General features: G+C 51.3%; 1 protein-coding gene across 3 annotated transcripts in view; it reads right to left on the minus strand.

Annotated features, from left to right (window-relative positions):
* Positions 1-20,372, minus strand: part of ZDHHC18 (zinc finger DHHC-type palmitoyltransferase 18) — a 33,662-nt gene that overhangs the window by 5,827 nt on the left and 7,463 nt on the right. For all 3 annotated transcript variants that reach the window (XM_034959060.3, XM_034959059.3, XM_008961653.5), the window contains exons 3-6: positions 3,011-3,160; positions 1,334-1,471; positions 1,166-1,214; positions 541-643 (exon numbers count right to left, since the gene is read on the minus strand). In XM_034959060.3, the coding sequence (XP_034814951.1) occupies positions 541-643; positions 1,166-1,214; positions 1,334-1,471; positions 3,011-3,160 (440 nt within the window). The remainder of the gene's footprint in view (positions 1-540; positions 644-1,165; positions 1,215-1,333; positions 1,472-3,010; positions 3,161-20,372) is intronic.

The raw sequence follows: 20,372 nt of genomic DNA on the forward strand, positions 1-20,372 counted from the left end.
GTGCCACCTTGAGAACAGTCACGCTTTGCTGCTGACAGGGGCAGTGTGGAAGAGGGAGCGCATACCTGTGACTGGGCACCAACCTTGGCTCTGTCCCCTCCCAGCTGTGTGACCTCTCAGACATGGGACATGTCTCTCAGTCATCGAATGGGGAAAAAACATCCCTGTCCTTTCTGCCTCAGGCTTGGCAAAAGGACCCAAAGAAATGACGGGAACTGAAAGAATTCTGTAAGCGGTCATGTGCCAGCCAAACATCATGCGTGCTGTGGTGTGAGTACTGCCTCCTGCAGGGCTGTGGAGAAAAGCAACCTGGGACCTTGGGAGCCTGCATTGAGAGAATGAAGCATGTGGAGGTCTCAGAAGCCTGCATCGGACCCACCAGGGCCAAGCTGAGATGACTGGGAGGCATCTGGCTGCTTAAAAGGCATTATCCCAGCAGTCCGTGAGTCAGGACTGTGCTTGGCTGCCCCAGGCTCCCTCAGCCCTGCCTCCTCCTGAGGGCGCTGCCCTAGAATGAGGGGTGGCTCCAGGTTTACTCACGTCTTCATTAGTAGTCAGGTTGGAGGCGACGAGGTACGTGTGAAACCCTGAGAGGCCCAGAATGGACCAGATGGAGAAGAAGCAGATCACCAACTCCAGCACGGTGAGGGCAGTTAAGGACTTCAACGGGTGGAGGGTGGGGAGCCTCCCAGCCACACCTGGCCCGTCTCACCTATCCTTCCATGGAGCTGTTTCCCCAGAGAGCTGAGAAGTTTTGGAACCTTCCCGTGGCCCAGTCCCCACTTCTTAGCAGGATCACCTCCTGGGCCCCTCGGAAGGGTCAGGACCCCACTCAAGAGCCAGACAAGGTCAGGGTGATGGACGGCAGAGAAAACTGAGGGTTCCAATCACAAAGAGCCTTGGGCACGACACGGTCCAGGGAGCTTGGCATCTTAAGGGACATACTCTTTTCCAGGCCCCTGAAGACGGGGAACCCCCGGCCCCACAATGCCCCATTTAGGATCAGCTCTTGCCCGGGTGTGAACAGAAGAGCTGGCATGTTGGATTCTAGAGGTCACATGTGAGCTGTACGCTGTTCCCTTCTGATTAGAGGATGAGGCAGGGCACCCACCCAGTGAAGGGACCTCAGTTCCCACTGGAGTGTCCTCTAGCTGACAAAGGATATCTTGCTGGTGTCTCCTTCAGAGTGGAGAGGAAGTTGCTTCCCTGAGCGCCTGGGGAGAAAGAAACAGGAGAGGACAAGCTCAGAGGGACAGTGACTGCTGAAGCTTGCTGACCCTTGAGCTTGCTGGCTGACCCCTTCCACTCCCCACTGCCCTCACCCACAACTCACGCAACGTCAGGTGGGTGACCACACAGGCGAAGATGAAGGCCGTCAGGAATGAGAGGGAGAGAATAAATGCGTAGAAGAAGCGATAGTTCCGTCTCCCCACACAGTTGCCCACCCAGGGGCAGTGATGGTCAAATCGTTCTGGACAAGGGCAAGGGGCGATGGGTTAGTGTGGGCTGGCCTGCAGCCAGCACAGGCATTTGGCGGCCTCACCCATGGCTGGGGCTTTCCTACCCCGTTCACTCTCGCAGCACCAGCTGGCTCCCACGCCTTGGACACACCTGCCTCTGGTCCTTTGTGTACCAGTTCCCACTGCCTGATACACTCTCTCGTCTCTTTACCTGGTTAACTGGAACTTCTCCTTCGCGTCTCAGCTGCAAAGCCACCTCCTTAAGAAAGTCTCTTCCAATCCCAGACTAGGGGAGGGGGCCCCTGTTATCTGCCCCATCACTTCTCTTTTGTCACACTCTGCCCATGTGTGTTTTTATGCTTATTTATAATTACTGGATTGGCCAATCAGCCCTACTTGACTGTAAGCTCCATGGGCGAGGGGGGCTGTGCTGGTCTCACACCATGCTGACTCCCCAGGATCCAGAGCAGTGCCGGCACAAAGACTCACAAAAATACTTGTCACCTGGTCTACCATCCCAACCACATGCTAACAGTCAACAACCCGTCTCCTGCTCTAGGACTAGCGGCCCAGGGAGGGGCTGAGCTGCAATGGGGTTCACAGCCAGCCAGCATCACAGGCCAGGTCAAAGGGCTGAGCTCACCTGCACACTGTCCCCGGGGGTGGAGGCACACCCAGACTGGTAAAGAAAGTCCTTGTGGGAATGTGGGTCACAAGCCCATTGCAGGCCTCATGCCAAGGCCAGTGCCCTTTGCACGGGTGGGCGGGGCAGCTCCTTGGGGATGAATGGTGCCCACTGAGTCACCCCCTTCACTGCATGCCGTCACAGGGTGTTCCCTGCTGTTCTCTTGCTTAGGGAGTACTGAGCTGGCATGATGAGCTCACTGCCCTGGGAACTATGCACAGTCACTGTGGCTCAGCTCACCTGGGCCCTCTCATGCATTATATCCCTTACAACACCCTCTCAGGGTGCCCATCAGAACTACACAGCCTCTGGAGAGCAGGGAGAGGGGACAAAACAACCACTGCAGGCAGCTGTAGGGTCAGGAGCCATTTCCAGTGGTGACATCCTCTGCACCTCATCAGCTTAAACGCCTCTGTTGCTAGATGCTTTTCCCTCTCAACTCTGGGAATCAGATCAAAGTTTTTCAGTACAGCTGGCCCTGGGCCACTGGACAGTAACTCATTCTTTCTGGCCCAAACACATCTGGAATGTTATTGTTCCAGTCTGTTTCCTGGGAGCTTGGACCTCTTGAGGACCGGGCTGAAGCTTGGGAGAAGGGTTCAAAGCCTGTCTGTCTGCCCCACACCTCAGAGCTGGGGGAAGGAATCCACCAATCCTGAGCTGAAGCCAAAACACTCCTGGTTATGCTGAGGGCCCCTCCCCTGGGCCCTCCTGAGTCAGGGCAAATCTGGGTGAACCAGACCCCCTGCCCAGCCCTGGGTATTTCAGACCCTGCCCATGCCATCCCCATGCTTGATGCCCCCCATCCCCACGACTCAGTCTCTCTCAGGAATCCCTGCATCCCTCCCTGCTGCCTCCTACTCACCCACACAGTTGTCGCAGACACTGCAGTGTGAGGTTCGGGGTGGCCGGAACATCTTGCAGGTGAAGCAGTACTTCAGCTTCACCATCTGCCCGTTGATCAGCACCTCCCGGGTCCGAGGGGGTGGCCGGTATGTAGAACTGCCTGTGTTGTCTGAGGGAAGGAGGAGAGAAAGATGGGGAATGCCCAAGGCAGCCCAGGGCCCGGATCCCCAGCGGGGGAAAGCTACTGCTGCCTGGCCAGTCCAGGAGAAGCCTCAGGGTAACAGGTTCCCAGGAACAAACATTGGAGTAAAATGTCTGGCCTAAGGCAGGGACAAATATTAGGAACTGCCACCATGTACTGAGACTGCCTCTGTACCAGGCACTGTGCTAAAACTTTACATACTTGTTCGTACACCTGCCGGCCTTACCCACTCTAAGAAGGGCTGTCAGAGAAGGAGACTCCCAGAAAGCTTAGTGAGGGTTTGTTTTTTTTTTTCCTGAGGCAGAGTCTCACTCTGTCGCCCAGGCTGGAGTACAGTGGCGTGAATCTCAGCTCACTGCAACCTCCACCTCACAGGTTCAAGCGATTCTCATGCCTCAGCCTCCCGAGTAGCTGGGATTACAGGAGTGTGCCACCACGCCCAGCTAATTTTTGTATTTTTAGTAGAGACAGAGTTTCACCACGTTGGCCAGGCTGGTCTGAACTCCTGACCTCAGGTGATCTGCCCACCTCGGCTTCCCAAACAGCCAGAATTATAGGAGTGATGCACCGCGCCCGGCCAGTGAGGTTTATCTGCATCTCATCAAGCCTAGACCTATGTCCCAGTTTACAGGAGGTTCAGGAGATGGAGGAACAAAGTGAGTAACACAATGAGGAAAAAGTCAGATCTAGAATATGAGACATCTACAAGACTGCTGGCCTGATCTCTAACAAAAGTCAATGTCATTTATAAAAAGAGAGAGGAGGTCGGGTGCAGTAGCTCACACCTGTAATCCCAGCACTTTGGGAGGCTGAGGAGTGAGGATCACTTGAGCCCAGGGGGTGAAGGCTGCAGTGAGTCAAGATCACGCCACTGCACTCCAGCCTGGGCAACAAAGCCAGAACCTGTCTTAAAAAAAAAAAAAAGAGAGAAAGAGAGGCAGAGAGGAGATGATTCTAAATTAAAAGCGATTTAAGAGACATAAACAAATGCAATACATCATGGATCTTATTTTGAAAAACAAAACAAAACACAGCAACAAAAGACATTTGGAGGGCAACTGTGGAAATCTGACTACAGCTTAAAAACTACGAAACGAGACTCCGTCTCAAAAAAAAAAAAAAAAAAAACTACGAAACGAGCCGAATGCAGTGGCTCATGCCTGTAGTCCCAGCACCTTGGGAGGCCAAGATGGGAGGACTGCTTGAGCCCAGGAGTTCAAGATGAGCCTGGGCAAATAGGAAGACCCTATCTCTATAAAAAATAACAAAAATTAGCCGGGTATGACGGCGTGTGACTATAGTCCCAGCTACTACGGAGGCTGAGTTGGGAGGATCATTTGAGCCCAGGAGTTCCAGGCTGCAGTGAGCATGAGCCAGGATCACTCCACTGCACTCTAGCCAGGGTGACAGAGTAAGACCCTGTCTCTAAAAACAAACAAAAATTAGGGAACAATTGGCCAGGTGTGGTGGCTCACATCTGTAACCCCAGCACTTTGGGGGGCCGAGGGGGGCAGATCATGAGGTCAGGAGATCGAGACCATCCTGACCAACACGGTGAAACCCCGTCTCTACTAAAAATACAAAAAATTAGCCGGGTGTGGTGGCGTGTGCCTGTAGTCCCAGCTACTCGGGAGGCTGAGGCAGGAGAATCACTTGAACCCGGGAGGCGGAGCTTGCAGTGAGCCGAGATCGTGCCACTGCACTCCAGCCTGGGCGACGGTGGGAGACTCTGTCTCGGAAAAAAAAAAAAATTAGGAACAATGAATTTTCTTAGGTATGATAATGGAATTGTGATTATGTAGGAGACTATCCTTAGATTTTTAAGACATATGTTGAAATATTTATAGGTAAAGTATCTATGATGTCTATAATTTACTATGAAATAGTTTGAGAAGAACAAACATATACATGCAAATAAGATGCACTATCAACAACTATTCAATCTAGATGGTGAATGTACAGGAATTAGTTGTACTATAATCCTTCCTGCTTTTTCTGTGTGTTTGAAATTTTCATAATAAGAAATTTAAGGCTGGGCATGGTGGCTCACGCCTGTAATCCCAGCACTTTGGGAGGCCGAGGCAGGCGGATCATGAGGTCAGGAGACCATCCTGATTAACACAGTGAAACCCCGTCTCTACTAAAAATACAAAAAAATCAGCCGGGCGTGGTGGCGGGCGCCTGTAGTCCCAGCTACTTGGGAGGTTGAGGCAGGAGAATGGTGTGAACCCGGGAGGCAGAGCTTGCAGTGAGCCAAGATTGGGCTACTGCACTCCAGCCTGGGAGACAGAGCGAGACTCTGCCTCAAAAAAAAAAAAAAAAAAAAAAAAAAAATATATATATATATATACACACACACACACACATATCTCTATATAGATATATATCTATATATCTCTCTATATATATACACATATATACACGTATATATGTATATATGTGTATATATGTATATATGTATATATGTGTATATATATACGTGTATATATGTGTATATATATAGATATATATGTGTATATATAGATATACGTATATATACACACACATATATATACACACATATATATATACACACACACACAAAAGAAATTTAAGAGAAAAAAAGGCAGAGATATAGCATATTCATGGATTGGAAGACTGAATATTATGAAAGGATTTATTCTCCCTAATCCACAGATTCAACATAATCCTAGTCAAAAATCCCAGTAGGTTGTTTTTGTGAAAATTGACAAACTCATTCCAAAACTCATATGGAGGTGGCTGGGTATGGTTGCTCATGCCTGTGGTCCCAGCTTCTCAGGAGGCTGAGGCAGGAGGATTGCCTGAGCTCAGGAGTTTGGGGCTGCAGTGAGCCATGATTGTGCCACTGCACTCCAGCCTTTGCAACAGAACAAGACCCTGTCTCAAACAAACAAAAGACACAAAGGGGCTAATCATAAAAGAGCAATTTGATAAACTGCATTATATCAAAATTAAAATTTTTTTTTCATTTAAAGGTAATCATTAAAAGAATGAAGAGTTTTTTGGGGCTGGATGATTAAAAAAAAGAATGAGGCCAGGCACGGTAGCTCAAGCCTGTAATCCCAGCAATTTGGGAGGCTAAGGCAGGCAGATCACCTGAGGTTGGGAGTTCGATACCAGCCTGGCCAACATGGTGAAATCCCATCTTTACTAAAAATACAAAAATTAGTTGGGTGTGGTGGTGGGCGCCTGTAATCCCAGCTACTCAAGAGGCTGAGGCATGAAAATCACTTGAACCAGGGAGGTGGGGGTTACAGTGAGCTGAAATCATGCCACTGCACTCCAGCCTGGGTGACAGAGAGAGACTGTCTCAAAAAAAAAAAAAAAAAAAAAGAATGAAGAAGTAACCTTTAGAGCAGGAATGGATAATTACAAGATGTTTACATCTTGTAAACAAAGACAAAGGACTTGAATTCCAGCTTCAAGAAGATGGAAACGACTTTGCACCCAAGACTGTGTGGTAGATAGAGCTCCCTCTCCCCTCTCCCCTCTCCCCTCCCCCCTCTCCCCCTCCCCTCTCCCCTCTTTCCACGGTCTCCCTCTGATGCCGAGCCGAAGCTGGACGGTACTGCTGCCATCTCAGCTCACTGCAACCTCCCTGCCCGATTCTCCTGCCTCAGCCTGCCGAGTGCCTGCGATTGCAGGCGCGCGCCGCCACGCCTGACTGGTTTTCGTATTTTTTTGGTGGAGACGGGGTTTCGATATGTCGGCTGGGCTGGTCTCCAGCTCCTAACCGCGAGTGATCCGCCAGCCTCGGCCTCCCGAGGTGCCGGGATTGCAGACGGAGTCTCGTTAACTCAGTGCTCAATGGCGCCCAGGCTGGAGTGCAGTGGCGTGATCTCGGCTCGCTACAACCACCTCCCAGCCGCCTGCCTTGGCCTCCCTAAGTGCCGAGATTGCAGCCTCTGCCTGGCAGCCACCCCGTCTGGGAAGTGAGGAGCGTCTCCACCTGACCGCCCATCGTCTGGGATGTGAGGAGCCCCTCTGCCTGGCTGCCCAGTCTGGAAAGTGAGGAGCGTCTCTGCCCGGCCGCCATCCCATCTAGGAAGTGAGGAGCGCCTCTTCCCGGCCGCCATCACATCTGGGAAGTGAGGAGCGTCTCTGCCCGGCCGCCCATCGTCTGAGATGTGGGGAGCACCTCTGCCCTGCCGCCCCGTCCGGGATGTGAGGAGTGTCTCTGCCCGGCCGCCCTGTCTGAGAAGTGAGGAGACCCTCTGCCTGGCAACCGCCCCGTCTGAGAAGTGAGGAGCCCCTCCGCCCGGCAGCCACCCCGTCTGAGAAGTGAGGAGCGTCCTCCCTCCTCGTCCGGGAGGGAGGTGGGGGGGTCAGCCCCCCGCCCGGCCAGCCGCCCCGTCCGGGAGGTGAGGGGCGCCTCTGCCCGGCCGCCCCTACCGGGAAGTGAGGAGCCCCTCTGCCCGGCCAGCCGCCTCGTCCGGGAGGGAGGTGGGGGGGTCAGCCCCCCGCCTGGCCAGCCGCCCCGTCCGGGAGGCGAGGGGTGCCTCTGCCCGGCCGCCCCTACTGGGAAGTGAGGAGCCCCTCTGCCCGGCCAGCCGCCCCGTCCGGGAGGGAGGTGGGGGGCTCAGCCCCCCGCCCGGCCAGCCGCCCCGTCCGGGAGGGAGGTGGGGGGATCAGCCCCCCGCCTGGCCAGTCGCCCCGTCTGGGAGGGAGGTGGGGGGATCAGCCCCCCGCCTGGCCAGCCGCCCTGTCCAGGAGGTGGGGGGGCGCCTCTGCCCGGCCGCCCCTACTGGGAAGTGAGGAGCCCCTCTGCCCAGCCAGCCGCTCTGTCTGGGAGGGAGGTGGGGGCGTCAGCCCCTGGCCCGGCCAGCCGCCCCATCCGGGAGGGAGGTGGGGGGGTTAGCCCCCCGCCTGGCCAGCCGCCCCGTCCGGGAGGTGAGGGGCGCCTCTGCCCGGCCGCCCCTTCTGGGAAGTGAGGAGCCCCTCTGCCCGGCCAGCCGCTCTGTCCAGGAGGGAGGTGGGGGGGTCAGCCTCCCGCCCGGCCAGCCGCCCCGTCTGGGAGGTGAGGGGCGCCTCTGCCCGGCCGCCTCTACCGGGAAGTGAGGAGCCCCTCTGCCCGGCCAGCCGCCCCGTCCGGGAGGGAGGTGGGGGGGTTAGCCCCCCGCCTGGCCAGCCGCCCCGTCCGGGAAGTGAGGGGCGCCTCTGCCCGGCCGCCTCTACCGGGAAGTGAGGAGCCCCTCTGCCCGGCCAGCCGCCCCGTCCAGGAGGGAGGTGGGGGGGTTAGCCCCCCGCCTGGCCAGCCGCCCCGTCCGGGAAATGAGGGGCGCCTCTGCCCGGCCGCCCCTACTGGGAAGTGAGGAGCCCCTCTGCCCGGCCAGCCGCCCTGTCCGGGAGGGAGGTGGGGGGTCAGCCCCCCGCCCGGCCAGCCGCCCCGTCCGGGAGGGAGGTGGGGGGGGTCAGCCCCCCGCCCGGCTAGCCGCCCTGTCCGGGAGGTGAGGGGCGCTTCTGCCCGGCCGCCCCTACTGGGAAGTGAGGAGCTCCTCTGCCCGGCCACCACCCCATCTGGGAGGTGTACTCAACAGCTCATTGAGAACGGGCCATGAAGACAATGGCGGTTTTGTGGAATAGAAAGGGGGGAAAGGTGGGGAAAAGATTGAGAAATCGGATGGTTGCCGTGTCTGTGTAGAAAGAGGTAGACATGGGAGACTTTTCATTTTGTTCTGTACTAAGAAAAATTCTTCTGCCTTGGGATCCTGTTGATCTGTGACCTTACCCCCAACCCTGTGCTCTCTGAAACATGTGCTGTATCCACTCAGGGTTGAATGGATTAAGGGCGGTGCAAGAAGTGCTTTGTTAAACAGATGCTTGAAGGCAGCATGTTCGTTAAGAGTCATCACCACTCCCTAATCTCAAGTACCCAGGGACACAAACACTGCGGAAGGCCGCAGGGTCCTCTGCCTAGGAAAACCAGAGAACTTTGTTCACTTGTTTATCTGCTGACCTTCCCTCCACTATTGTCCTGTGACCCTGCCAAATCCCCCTCTGCGAGAAACACCCAAGAATGATCAATAAAAAAGAAAAAAAAAAAGAGAAAAAAAAAAAAGACAAAGGACTTGTATCAGGAATATGTAAAGGGCTGGGCGCCGTGGCTTAAGCCTGTAATTCCAGCACTTTGGGAGGCCGAGGCAGGCGGATGACCTCAGGTCAAGAGTTCGAGACCAGCCTGGCCAAACTGGTGAAACCTCGTCTATACTAAAAATACAAAAATTAGCTGGGCATGGTGACGCATGCCTGTAATCCCAGCTACTTGGGAGGGTGAGGCAGGAGAATCACTTGAACTCAGGAGGCGGAGACTGCAGTGAGCCGAGATTGCGCCACTGCATTCTAGCCTGGGTGACAGAGCAAGACTCCATCTCAAAAAAAAAAAAAAAAAAAAACCATGTAAAGAAATCCTGTAAGTCAGTAAGAAAGTCAGACAACTGAATACAAATACGGACAAAAGACTTAAGTAGGCATCTCATAAAAGAGGCTGTCCAAACAGCCAAGAAACACATGAAAAAGTGCTTATATTCATTAGTCAGCGAGGAAATGCAAATTAAGACCACAATATGCTGCTATGACACATGCACTAGAATGGCTAAAATGAAAAAAAATAAAACATAGCAAGTGTTGGCAAAAAAGTAGAGCAACTAGAAATCTCATATGACCGCTTTGGACAACTGTTTGGCAACAGCTACCCAAGCTGAACATATGCACGCCCAGAAAACCTGCTCCCAGGCATCTACCCAACAGCAACGTGCATGAGATAATGTGCTCTGAAAGACATGCACAAGGATGTTCACAGCAATAATTCTCATAATAGACAAACTCCAGAACTACCCAAACACCCCAGTAGTAGAATGGATGTTTTTAAAAAGTAGTATATTCACACAGTGGAATTCTATATAGCAATGAGAATCGAACCATCGTCAACTACACACAATAATATTAATGAATCTCATAAACATTGTCTGGCCGGGTGCAGTGGCTCACACCTATAATCCCAGAACTTTGGGAGGCCAAGGCGGGCAGATCACTTGAGGTCAGGAGTTCAAGACCAGCCCGGCCAACATGGTGAAACCCCGTCTCTACAAAAATACAAAAATTAGCTGGGCATGGTGGTGTGCACCTGTAATCCCAGCTACTCGGGAGGCTGAGGCAGGAGAATTTCTTGAACCCAGGAGATGGAGGTTGCAGTGAGCTGAAATCGCGCCATTGCACTCCAGTCTGGGTGACAGAGTGAGACTCCATCACAAAAAAACAAAACAAAACAAATTGTGTAAAGTGAGGAAGCTAGACATACAATACAAAATGTTCAAAAATAGGCAAAAGTAATCCATGGTGTTAGAAATTAGGATTGTGTAACCCTTGGAGAGTGACAGTGATTGGAAGGGGGCATGAGGGGGCTCCTGGGATGCCAGTCATATACTGTTTCTTGATCTCAGTGCTGATTACATGTGTACATTCAGTTTGTGAACATTCATCAGACAGAACACTTAAAATTTCTATACCTTTTTTTTTTTGAGACAGAATCTTGCTCTGTTGCCCAGGCTGGAGTGCAGTGGCATGATGTCGGCTCACTGCAACCTCCGCCTCCCAGGTTCAAGCAATTCTCCTGCCTCAGCCTCCTGAGGAGTTGGGATTACAGGCGTGTGCCACTACGCCCAGATAATTTTTGTATTTTTTTGTAGAGATGGGGTTTCACCATGTTGGCCAGGCTGGTCTCGAACTCCTGATCTGAAGTCATCCACCCACCTCAGCCTCCCAAAGTGCTGGTATTACAGGCATGAACCACCGTACACGGCCACAGCTTGTATACTTTTGATAAGCCCATTATACTTCCATAAAAAATAAGAAATAGAGAAAAAAGGAGGCCGGGCACGGTGGCTCACGCCTGTAATCCCAGCACTTTGGGAGGCTGAGACGGGTGGATCACCTTAGGTCAGGAGTTCGAGACCAGCCTGGCCAACCTGGTGAAACCCTCTCTACTAAAAACACAAAAGTTAGCTGGGTGTGGTGGCGCGTGCCTATAATTCCAGCTACTCGGGAGGCTGAGGCAGGAGAATTGCTTGAACTCGGGAGGTGGAGGTTGCAGTGAGCTGAACAGTCGCCATTGCATTCCAGCCTGGGTGATAAGAACGAAACTCCGTCTCAAAAAAAGAAAAAAAAAAAAAAAAAAGAAAGAAAGAAAAAAAGAAAGACTTAAGTAAGTTATTTAGGTCCTGCCCTGGTATATCGGCAGAGCAGGACTCTAACCTAGGTGTGTCATATGCAAAGCCCAAAACTTCACCCATTGAGCCTCTGGGTACCCCAGGGCACAGAGGACCTGAACAGTGGCTCCTTCCAGAAAGAAGTCTGAGTCTCCTGGGGCAGCCTATACCCCCAGCCCTCCACCATGCACCCTGCCATTGCTTCCATTGCATTGTTTGCCAGATAATGTCTCCAGTTTGGCCACTGGCCTCCAATGATTATTTACTGAGTGCCTACCAATGTGCCAGGCACGATTCTAGGCACTTGGCATATATCAGTGAAGCAAACATGCTTCAGTCTCACATTTTCAACTACCAAAGGTTTACTTTGTTAGGTTGTTTCATCACCACCTTGACTACAGCATGTTTAAAATGGAACTAAGCATCTGAGCATTTCTTCCCTAAAATAGGCAGCATGAAAAAGGGTGGGGGATTTAGAGGCCAATGGCCACACTCTGAACCCTGGTTTTGTCATTGACTGGTTGTGTGTAAGGCTGAAGTCAAATGAACTTCTCTGAGCCTCAGTTTTCTCATGTGTAAAACAGGAATAACAGGTAGAATAGCTAATGAATCTAGTTCCACTCCACTTCTGCCCAGCTGGGTTTCTCCTGATGATATCATTTGCTAAAAAATCATATAAGCTCTTTGTGCCTCAGTTTCTCTAATCACTGAAATAGAAACAATAGTAACTCACCTTCATAGGGTTGTTGTGAGAGTTAAATGAATCAATATATGTGAAATGGCACAAAGCAAATGGTTAGCAAGTGTGAGCTATTATTATTAACTCACAGGGCCAAGCATAGTGGCTCATGCCTGTAATCCCAGCACTTTGGGAGGCTGAGGCAGGAAGATTGCTTGAAGCCAGGAGTTTGAGACCTGCCTGGGCAATAAAGGCGGACCCTGTCTCTCTCTTTTTTTTTTTTTTTTTTTTTTGAGATGGAGTCTCACTCTGTTGCCCAGGCTGGAGTGCAGTGGCGCGATCTTGGCTCACTGCAACCTCCACCTTGCAGGTCCAAGCAATTCTCTGCCTCAGCCTCCTGGGTAGCTGGGATTACAGGTGCCCGCAACCATGCCTGGCTAATTTTTTGTATTGTTAGTAGAGACAGGGTTTCACTATGTTGGCCAGGCTGGTCTTGAACTCCTGACCTCATGATCCACCCACCTTGGCCTCCCAAAGTGCTGGGATTACAGGCGTGAGCCACCGCGCCTGGCCACCTCAGTTTCTTTATCTGTAAAATAGAGATGGGTCAAGTCATACCTTCATAGGATTGTGGTGAGGGCTGAATGAGATGCTTCCACAGCCCTGAGCACAGTGCTAGCCTCCCAGGAGCCACTGACATTGCTCCTGACCAACTGTTCATGCCATGACGCTCCAGGATGCAGAACCCCCAGCAGCAGCTCTTTCCAAAGCTGGTGATACTACTCCAAACCAAACCCCTAATCCTGTCCCACAGGCCCCAGAGTCCCAGCTTTTGGCTCCCCACTCACTGCTTCCTTGCTGACTTGGATATAGGCTTTGGAGCCAGAAACACATGTAGGTATAAATCTCACTCCAATCACTTACTGGCTGAGTGAGGTGGGTCAAATCACTCAACTTCTCTGTGCCATCATCTGCTAAATAAATAAAATGGAAGGCCAAGCATAGTGGCTCATGCCTGTAATCCCAGCACGTTGGGAGGCTGAAGCAGGAGGATTGCTTGAGGCCAGGAGTTTGAGATCAGCCTGGGCAACATAGTGTAAGACCCCATCTCTATAAAAATAATAATTTTTAAAAATTAGCTGGATGTGGGCTGGGCGTGGTGGCTTACACCTGTAATCCCAACATTTTGGGAGGCCAAGGCGGGTGGATCACCTGTCTGAGGTCAGGAGTTCAAGACCAGCCTTAAACATGGTGAAACCCCATTTCTACTAAAAATACAAAAATTAGCCAGGTGTGGTGGTGTGCACCTGTAATCCCAGCTACTAGGGAGGCTGAGGCAAGAGAATCACTTGAACCCGGGAGGCAGAGGTTGCAGTGAGCTGAGATCACGCCACTGCACTCCAGCCTGGGTGCCAAGAGCAAAACTCTGTCCCCCCCCCCCCAAAAAAAATTAGCTGTATGTGGCATGAATCTGCAATTCTAGCTACATGGGAGACTGAGGCAGGAAGTCAAGGTGGTAATGAAACAACCTAACAAGAGAGATAACTACTACAGTTGAAGGGAAAGTTGAAGGGAAAGTTTAGGAGTTCAAGGTTGCAGTGAGGTATGACTGTGCCACTGCATTCCAGCCTGGGTGACAGAGCGAGGCTGTGTCTCTAAAAAAAATTTAAAAGTTAAAATAAATAGGCTGGACGTGATGGCTCACGCCTGTAATCCCTGCACTTTGGGAGGCCGAGGCAGGCGGATCACCTGAGGTCAGGAGTTCAAGACCAGCCTGGCCAACACACTGAAACCCCATCTCTACTAAAAATACAAAAATTAGCTGGGCATGGTGGCGCATGCCTGTAATCCCAGCTACTCGGGAGGCTGAGGCAGGAAGAATCGCTTGAACCCAGGAGGTGGAGGTTGAAGTGATCCGAAATCGCGCCACTGCACTCCAGCCTGGGTGACAGAGCAAGGCTGTCTCAAAAAAATAAAATAAAATGGAACATCATTGAGTCCATCTCAGGGGGCTGCTGGAAGGATTAGGTGAGAATTCACCAAGTGGCTTTAGCAAAGTGGCTAACGCTTGACAAGGGCTTAACAAATATCAGCCATTATTATGACTTTTGTTTCCACAAAACATTGCATTCCAAACAAACAATGGAGTTATGAAGAAAACTTCAGAACACAGCCCATCTGTGAATGAAGGACAGCCACAGACCCTCTCCAGCACTGACAGAAGTTACTGGAATCCTCAGTGGAATCCCACAGGTCTTCCTCAGGGGAGAGGGGAACCCAAGCCTCTCCCCAGGACAGGGAGGGAACTGCTAAGCATGTTCTGGTCTCCAGCAGCCAGGCTTCTTTCTCTCCAGCACTCTGCAGAAGAGCAAATGAAGCTCTGTACCCCGGCTTCCTGAGGCTGCCAGGAGCCAGGGGAGGCAGAGCGCTGTGTCATGCTGGAGCAAGAGTCCACCTGGTGCTAAATCAAAGTCGCCAGAGTTGGGACAAAGGAGGCTCTGCAGGGGCCGCACCCTTCATGGGGGAAGACAAGCAGCTCTCCCATTGCTGATTCTCAGACCGGACAGTGCTGACCCATCACCGCCCCAAACTCAGCCTCAGAATCCTCCTCAACCTGCTCCTCCTGGCAGCCACTACCGATGGCAGCTTGTTAGCACCTGGAGCAAGTCCACTCTCCATTCCTGACCAAAAGACTCAAGTCTCTTCAGTTTCAATAGAGAAAAGTGACTTACAAAGTGTGCTGACATTCCTAGTCTCACTCAATCACAGAGACTGCTCTGGGCTAGGCAAGGGGATCCATGCCTGTGAGTTACAGATGGGAAAGCGAGTTCACTCCAATAATAGAAGGTGGGGCTGAAACTAGGACCCTTGTCTTCCAGGGCACTCATTTGTTCACTCTTTCACACATGAGCACCTACTATGTGCAAGTTATTGTACAAGGCCTGGGGGTGGCAGGGAAGGTAAGGGGCAAATTCATAGAAATGAGTCAAAGATATTGGTTTTGTTCACCCTGTGCCTGCCTGACATACCGTGGATGTTCAAAAAATATTTGTTGTAGAAAAGAAGAAAGAAGGGAGTGATGATAAGTGATGCTATCCCTGCCCTCAGGGAATCTAAGATCTACTCCAGGGCTGTTTCTGCTATGCCAGGCTCTTCCCAAGTAAAAAGGTGCCCTTATGCTAGCAAGGCCCTCCTGCTGCCTTCCAGGCAGAAACCAAAGCTCTGAGGATGTGAAAATGAGACGAAAAGCAAGGCTACTCGTCACTGAATGGCTGTGAGGGCAAAGGAATTTCCCCACCCTAAGACAGCTCTCGGAGAGGAGCAGGCAGGCCTTCTGCGGTCAGAGCCTGAAAGGCTGGGGCTGTGGAAGTTCCCCAGGGCTGGCTGCGGGCTGCTGAGAAGGCCCTGACTGCCCTCTGCCCTTCCACTGTTGTCACCTGCAGAGGAAACAGCTGCAGGACTGCAGTCTCCCCGCCTCTAAGGCCAGCTCAAGGTCAGCCACAGCTCCCAGGCCTCGAGTGCTAGGTCACCATAACCCTCCCAGACCACTTCTGTCCATCTCTGGGGTTCATGGGGCCTTCACCACATACCAGGCTTAGTGCTAGGCCTGTGGATACAGGAAGAGCCCGCCTGAGGGCAGAGTCAGACAGAAGTGGATAATTAAGAGTCCTCCTACAAGGCAGTGCCTCTGTGTGGTGACTCTGGGCCTGCCTAATCTTATTTTGAACCCTGGCATGGCCAATCGTTAGCCTGTAAACTTAAGAAGCTGGTCAATCTCTAAGCCTCACTTTCCTCACCTGTAGAATGGGTAATGATGACATCAACCTTGTAAAATTTTACACAAATCAGAAATAACATAATATCAAGATCTGACCTAAATAGCTATTCAGTTAATGACATTACTGGTGCCTATACTCAATGCCTCAAGAACACAGAGGGAAATATGTGGGGTGGAGGCAGGAAGCAGCATTCAAGAAAGCAACAGGCCGAGTGCAGTGGCTCATGACTGTAATCCCAACACTTTGGGATGGTAAGGCTGGAGGACTGCTTGAGTCCAGGAGTTTGAGAGACCAGCCTGGGCAACACAGCAAGACCCTGTTTCTACAAAAAATAATTTAAAAAGAAAGCAAGGGGCCAGGCACAGTGGCTCACACCTGTAATTCCAGCACTTTGGGAGGCCGAGGCGGGTGGATCACCGGAGGTCGGGAATTTGAGATCAGCCTGACCAACATGGAGAAACCCCGTCTCTACTAAAAATACAAAATTAGGGTGCATGGTGGTGCATGCCCATAATCCCAGCTACTCGGGAGGCTGAGGCAGGAGAATCGCTTGAACCCGAGAGGCAGAGGTTGTGGTGAGCCGAGATCTCACCACTGCACTCCAGCCTGGGCAACAAGAGCAAAACCCTGTCTTAAAAAAAAAAAAAAAGCAAGCAACAAAAGAAGTAACAGCAAAGCTGGATCAGAAAGAATGAGCACTCTGGCTCACCACGGCAGGCGGGGACAGCACAAGCACAAGCAAACGCACTGAGGCATCCAGTGCACAGCGTGGCTGGGGGTGCCAGGGACCAGTAGGAGAAGAGCGGTGGCTGGGGTAGACTGCAGCTTGCCTTAATCTCATGAGTGAGTTTTCAAGAAGATAGAAGAGGGGCTGGGCACGGTGGATCATGCCTGTAATCCCAGCACTTTGGGAGGCTGAGGCAGGTGGATCACCTGAGGTCAGAAGTTCAAGACCAGCCTGGCCAACATGGTGAAACCCCATCTCTACTAAAGATACAAAAATTAGCCAGGCATGGTGGTGCATGCCTGTAATCGCAGCTACTTGGGAGGCTGAGGCAGGAGAGTCGCTTGAACCCAGGAGGTGGAGGCTGCAGTAAGCTGAGATCACACCATTGCACTCCAGCCTGGGTGACAGAGCGAGACTCTGTCTCAAAAAATAAATAAATAAATAAATAAATATAATATAATATATTAAATATGTTAAATATATTATACATATTAAATATATGTTAAATACATATTATGCATATTAAATATAGATGTAAAATGTATATTATACATATTAAATATGTTAAATATATTATACATATTAAATATGTTATATATTATACATATGTAGTAAATATATAAATGTATATTTTATATATATATATATATATATATATATATATTTTTTTTTTTTTTTTTTTTTGAGACAGAGTCTCACTCTGTCGCCCAGGCTGGAGTGCAGTGGCGCCATCTCGGCTCACTGCAAGCTCCGCCTCCCAGGTTCACACCATTCTCCTGCCTCAGCCTCCCCAGTAGCTGGGACTACAGGCGGCCGCCACCACACCCAGCTAATTTTTTTTGTATTTTTTTTAGTAGAGATGGGGCTTCACCTTGTTAGCCAGGATGGTCTCGATCTCCTGACCTTGTGATCCACCTGCTTCGGACTCCCAATGTGCTGGGATTACAGGCATGAGCCACTGAGCCCAGCTGCATTTAATATATATTTAATGTATATGAAATATATATAATACATATATATTTAAAGATGAGCCATTTAGGAGGAAAATACTAAAGAAATGAAGGTACAGCCAGATGCGGTGGCTCATGCCTGTAATCCCAGCACTTTGGGAGGCTGAGACGGGCGGATCACAAGGTCAGGAGATTGAGACCATCCTGGCTAACACAGTGAAACCCCGTCTCTACTAAAAATATGAAAAATTAGCTGGGCGTGGTAGCAGGTGCCTGTAGTCCCAGCTACTCGGGAGGCTGAGGCAGGAGAATGGCATGAACCCGGGAGGCAGAGGTTGCAGTGAGCTGAGACTGTGCCACTGCACTCCAGCCTGGGCAACGGAGCAAGACTCCGTCTCAAAAAAAAAAAAAAAGAAAAAAGAAAAAAAAGAAATGAAGGTACAAGGCGGGATGCAGAAGGAAAAATCACAAAGGCTGGACTCATATCACTGATATGCTGAGGGCACCAGAGAGTCACCCAAATTCTGTGGGGTTTGTGGGGGGACAGGGCAGGGGTGGGGAGAACAAATTTGGGATCTTGGAGAGATAACTACAATTGAAGGGAAAGGCCCAGTCAGGGCCTGTTCTGCAGAGCCCTGAGCCAGTTCAGGTGGAACACGAGGCAGGTCTGTCCAGGGGAAGTGGGCAGAGACGTGCTGGAGACAAAGGAGATGGGGTCTGGGAGCTGGTGTATGGCAGTGGAGAGAGACGCAGCCTCTGTGTCCGTCATGTGAACTGTAACAGGGTCCAAGTGAGCATCTGTCACTTGGATTTGGATGTCTCTATCACCTCCCATCAGACCAGGAGCTTCTGGGAGCAATATTGCTCTTCCCAACTGCCTAGAGCCTTCAGGGTGAGCCAGCTGCACAGCCCACCAGCCGGCAAGACAGGATCTCAGATGAAGGTGACCGAGTGCCCTGATTTTCCTGGGATTGAGTGGTTTCCTAAGACAGGAGACTTTCCAGGTGGTCCTGGGTAAACTGGGAGGAGCTGGTCACTCTACCTCAGACTGTCCCCACAGGGCAGGAGCCCTGGGCCAGACCTGTTGGGCTGGAGTTGCTGGGCTGGGGTACCAAAGGGAAAAGCCCACACTGTCTACATGAGCCTAGGACCAGGTAATCAGTTCATGCTCACATGAACAGCACCACCTGCCTCAGAGACAGCTCCCAACCTTCTGGAAAAGGTTCAGTGATCTTAGTCCTGATCATTTTCGGGGAAATATGTTTTTTCTTTTTTTGTTTTTTGAGACGGAGTCTTGCTCTGTCGCCAGGCTGGAGTGCAATGGCGCAATCTTGGCTCACTGCAACCTCCGACTCCCTGGTTCAAGCGATTATTCTGCCTCAGCCTCCTGAGTAGCTGGGATTACAGGCACACGCCACCATGCCCAGCTAATTTTTGTATTTTTACTAGAGACAGGGTTTCACCATGTTGGCCAGGATGGTCTCAATCTCCTGACCTTGTGATCCGCCCGCCTCGGCCTCCCAAAGTGCTGGGATTACAGGCGTGAGCCACTGTGCCAGCCCTGGGAAATATGTTTTACTTTAATTAGTTAGAAGTCTCCTGGTCACACCCAAAAATTTGGCTTCTATTCAAGTTTGAGAATTCAAAGGCCTCCAAAATGCCACTTTTGCACTTTGCACCTGTTCGCAAAGAAAAGTCTTAGGGACATTCAGCGCCCTACAAGATTGATTCCACCCCATCCTTCCAACTGGAATATCTCTAATATCCCTAACTATCTGAAGTGCTCCTCATATTCTAGCCAACATGGCCTGCTCAGTGGCCCGTTCCCATCCCTCCTCCTTCCCTCTGCCACTCTCTCTTCCCTCAGCTTTGTCTGCCTGAAGGGCTGCCTCCGCACAGCTCCTGTGCTTGAATTCCACCCAAACTTAAAGACTTAGCTCAAGCATCACTTCTCCAGGAAGCTTCTCCAGTCCCCCAGGCAGAAGATGCTCCTGACTCCTCTGACCCTCTTCTAAAGCCTGATCTCACTGGCAGTGGCTGGTCAGGGCTCCCACCTGGGGCCAACTTGTCTGGAACCCATGAGAGTAAGCTCCTATCAGATTCATTGTTGGCCCCCACCTGCCTTCACTCTGCTGTCAGGGGTCAGCATATAGAATTAACACACAAATGAACAAACCCATGATGCCCAACTGGGAGATGTCCTGACTGTTTCCTCACCTGTCACCCTGACAGAGCAAGGAGGGCCTTCACAGAAGCTCACCTATTCTTCAGTCATTCATTTACTCATTTAGCCAACGTCACTGAGCCTTCTACATGGCGACAAGGTGAACAAGATGCTGGAATTCCATGCCCTCACAGGCCAGCAGAAAGGATAATTTTGTAATGACCACCGTTGCAGCACAGGTTCAGAGAAGGAAGGAGAAGGTGCTCTGGGAATGTGCAATGGAAGGCCTGGCCCAACTGGGGTCAAGAAGGCTTCCCAGAGCACAGGAAACAAGTGGACAGAGGATGAAGGAGATGTGTCCCTGCTGCCATCTCAGAAGAGAAAGCAAGGGGTTTGGGAGTGAAAGGCACACACTCTGTCTCTGCTTCTTTATCCTGGCCCTGTGATCACCTGCCTCAGTTTCTCCATCAGTACAATTGGTTAACAGGGTCGCCCTCACTGGGCTGTTGTGAAGATTTGTGGGGATAATAGATGGAAAGCACTCAGCACACGGCCAAGCTCTTTCCAAGAAGGGGATTACTACTGTCACTGTGATCCACGCAGCTCACAGGAGGCCGAGGATTCCAGGCAGCCAGACCTCTGGGTCCGGCTGAGC

This window comes from Pan paniscus, chromosome 1, assembly GCF_029289425.2.
Source record: "Pan paniscus chromosome 1, NHGRI_mPanPan1-v2.0_pri, whole genome shotgun sequence".
NCBI classification, from domain to species: Eukaryota; Metazoa; Chordata; class Mammalia; order Primates; family Hominidae; genus Pan; species Pan paniscus.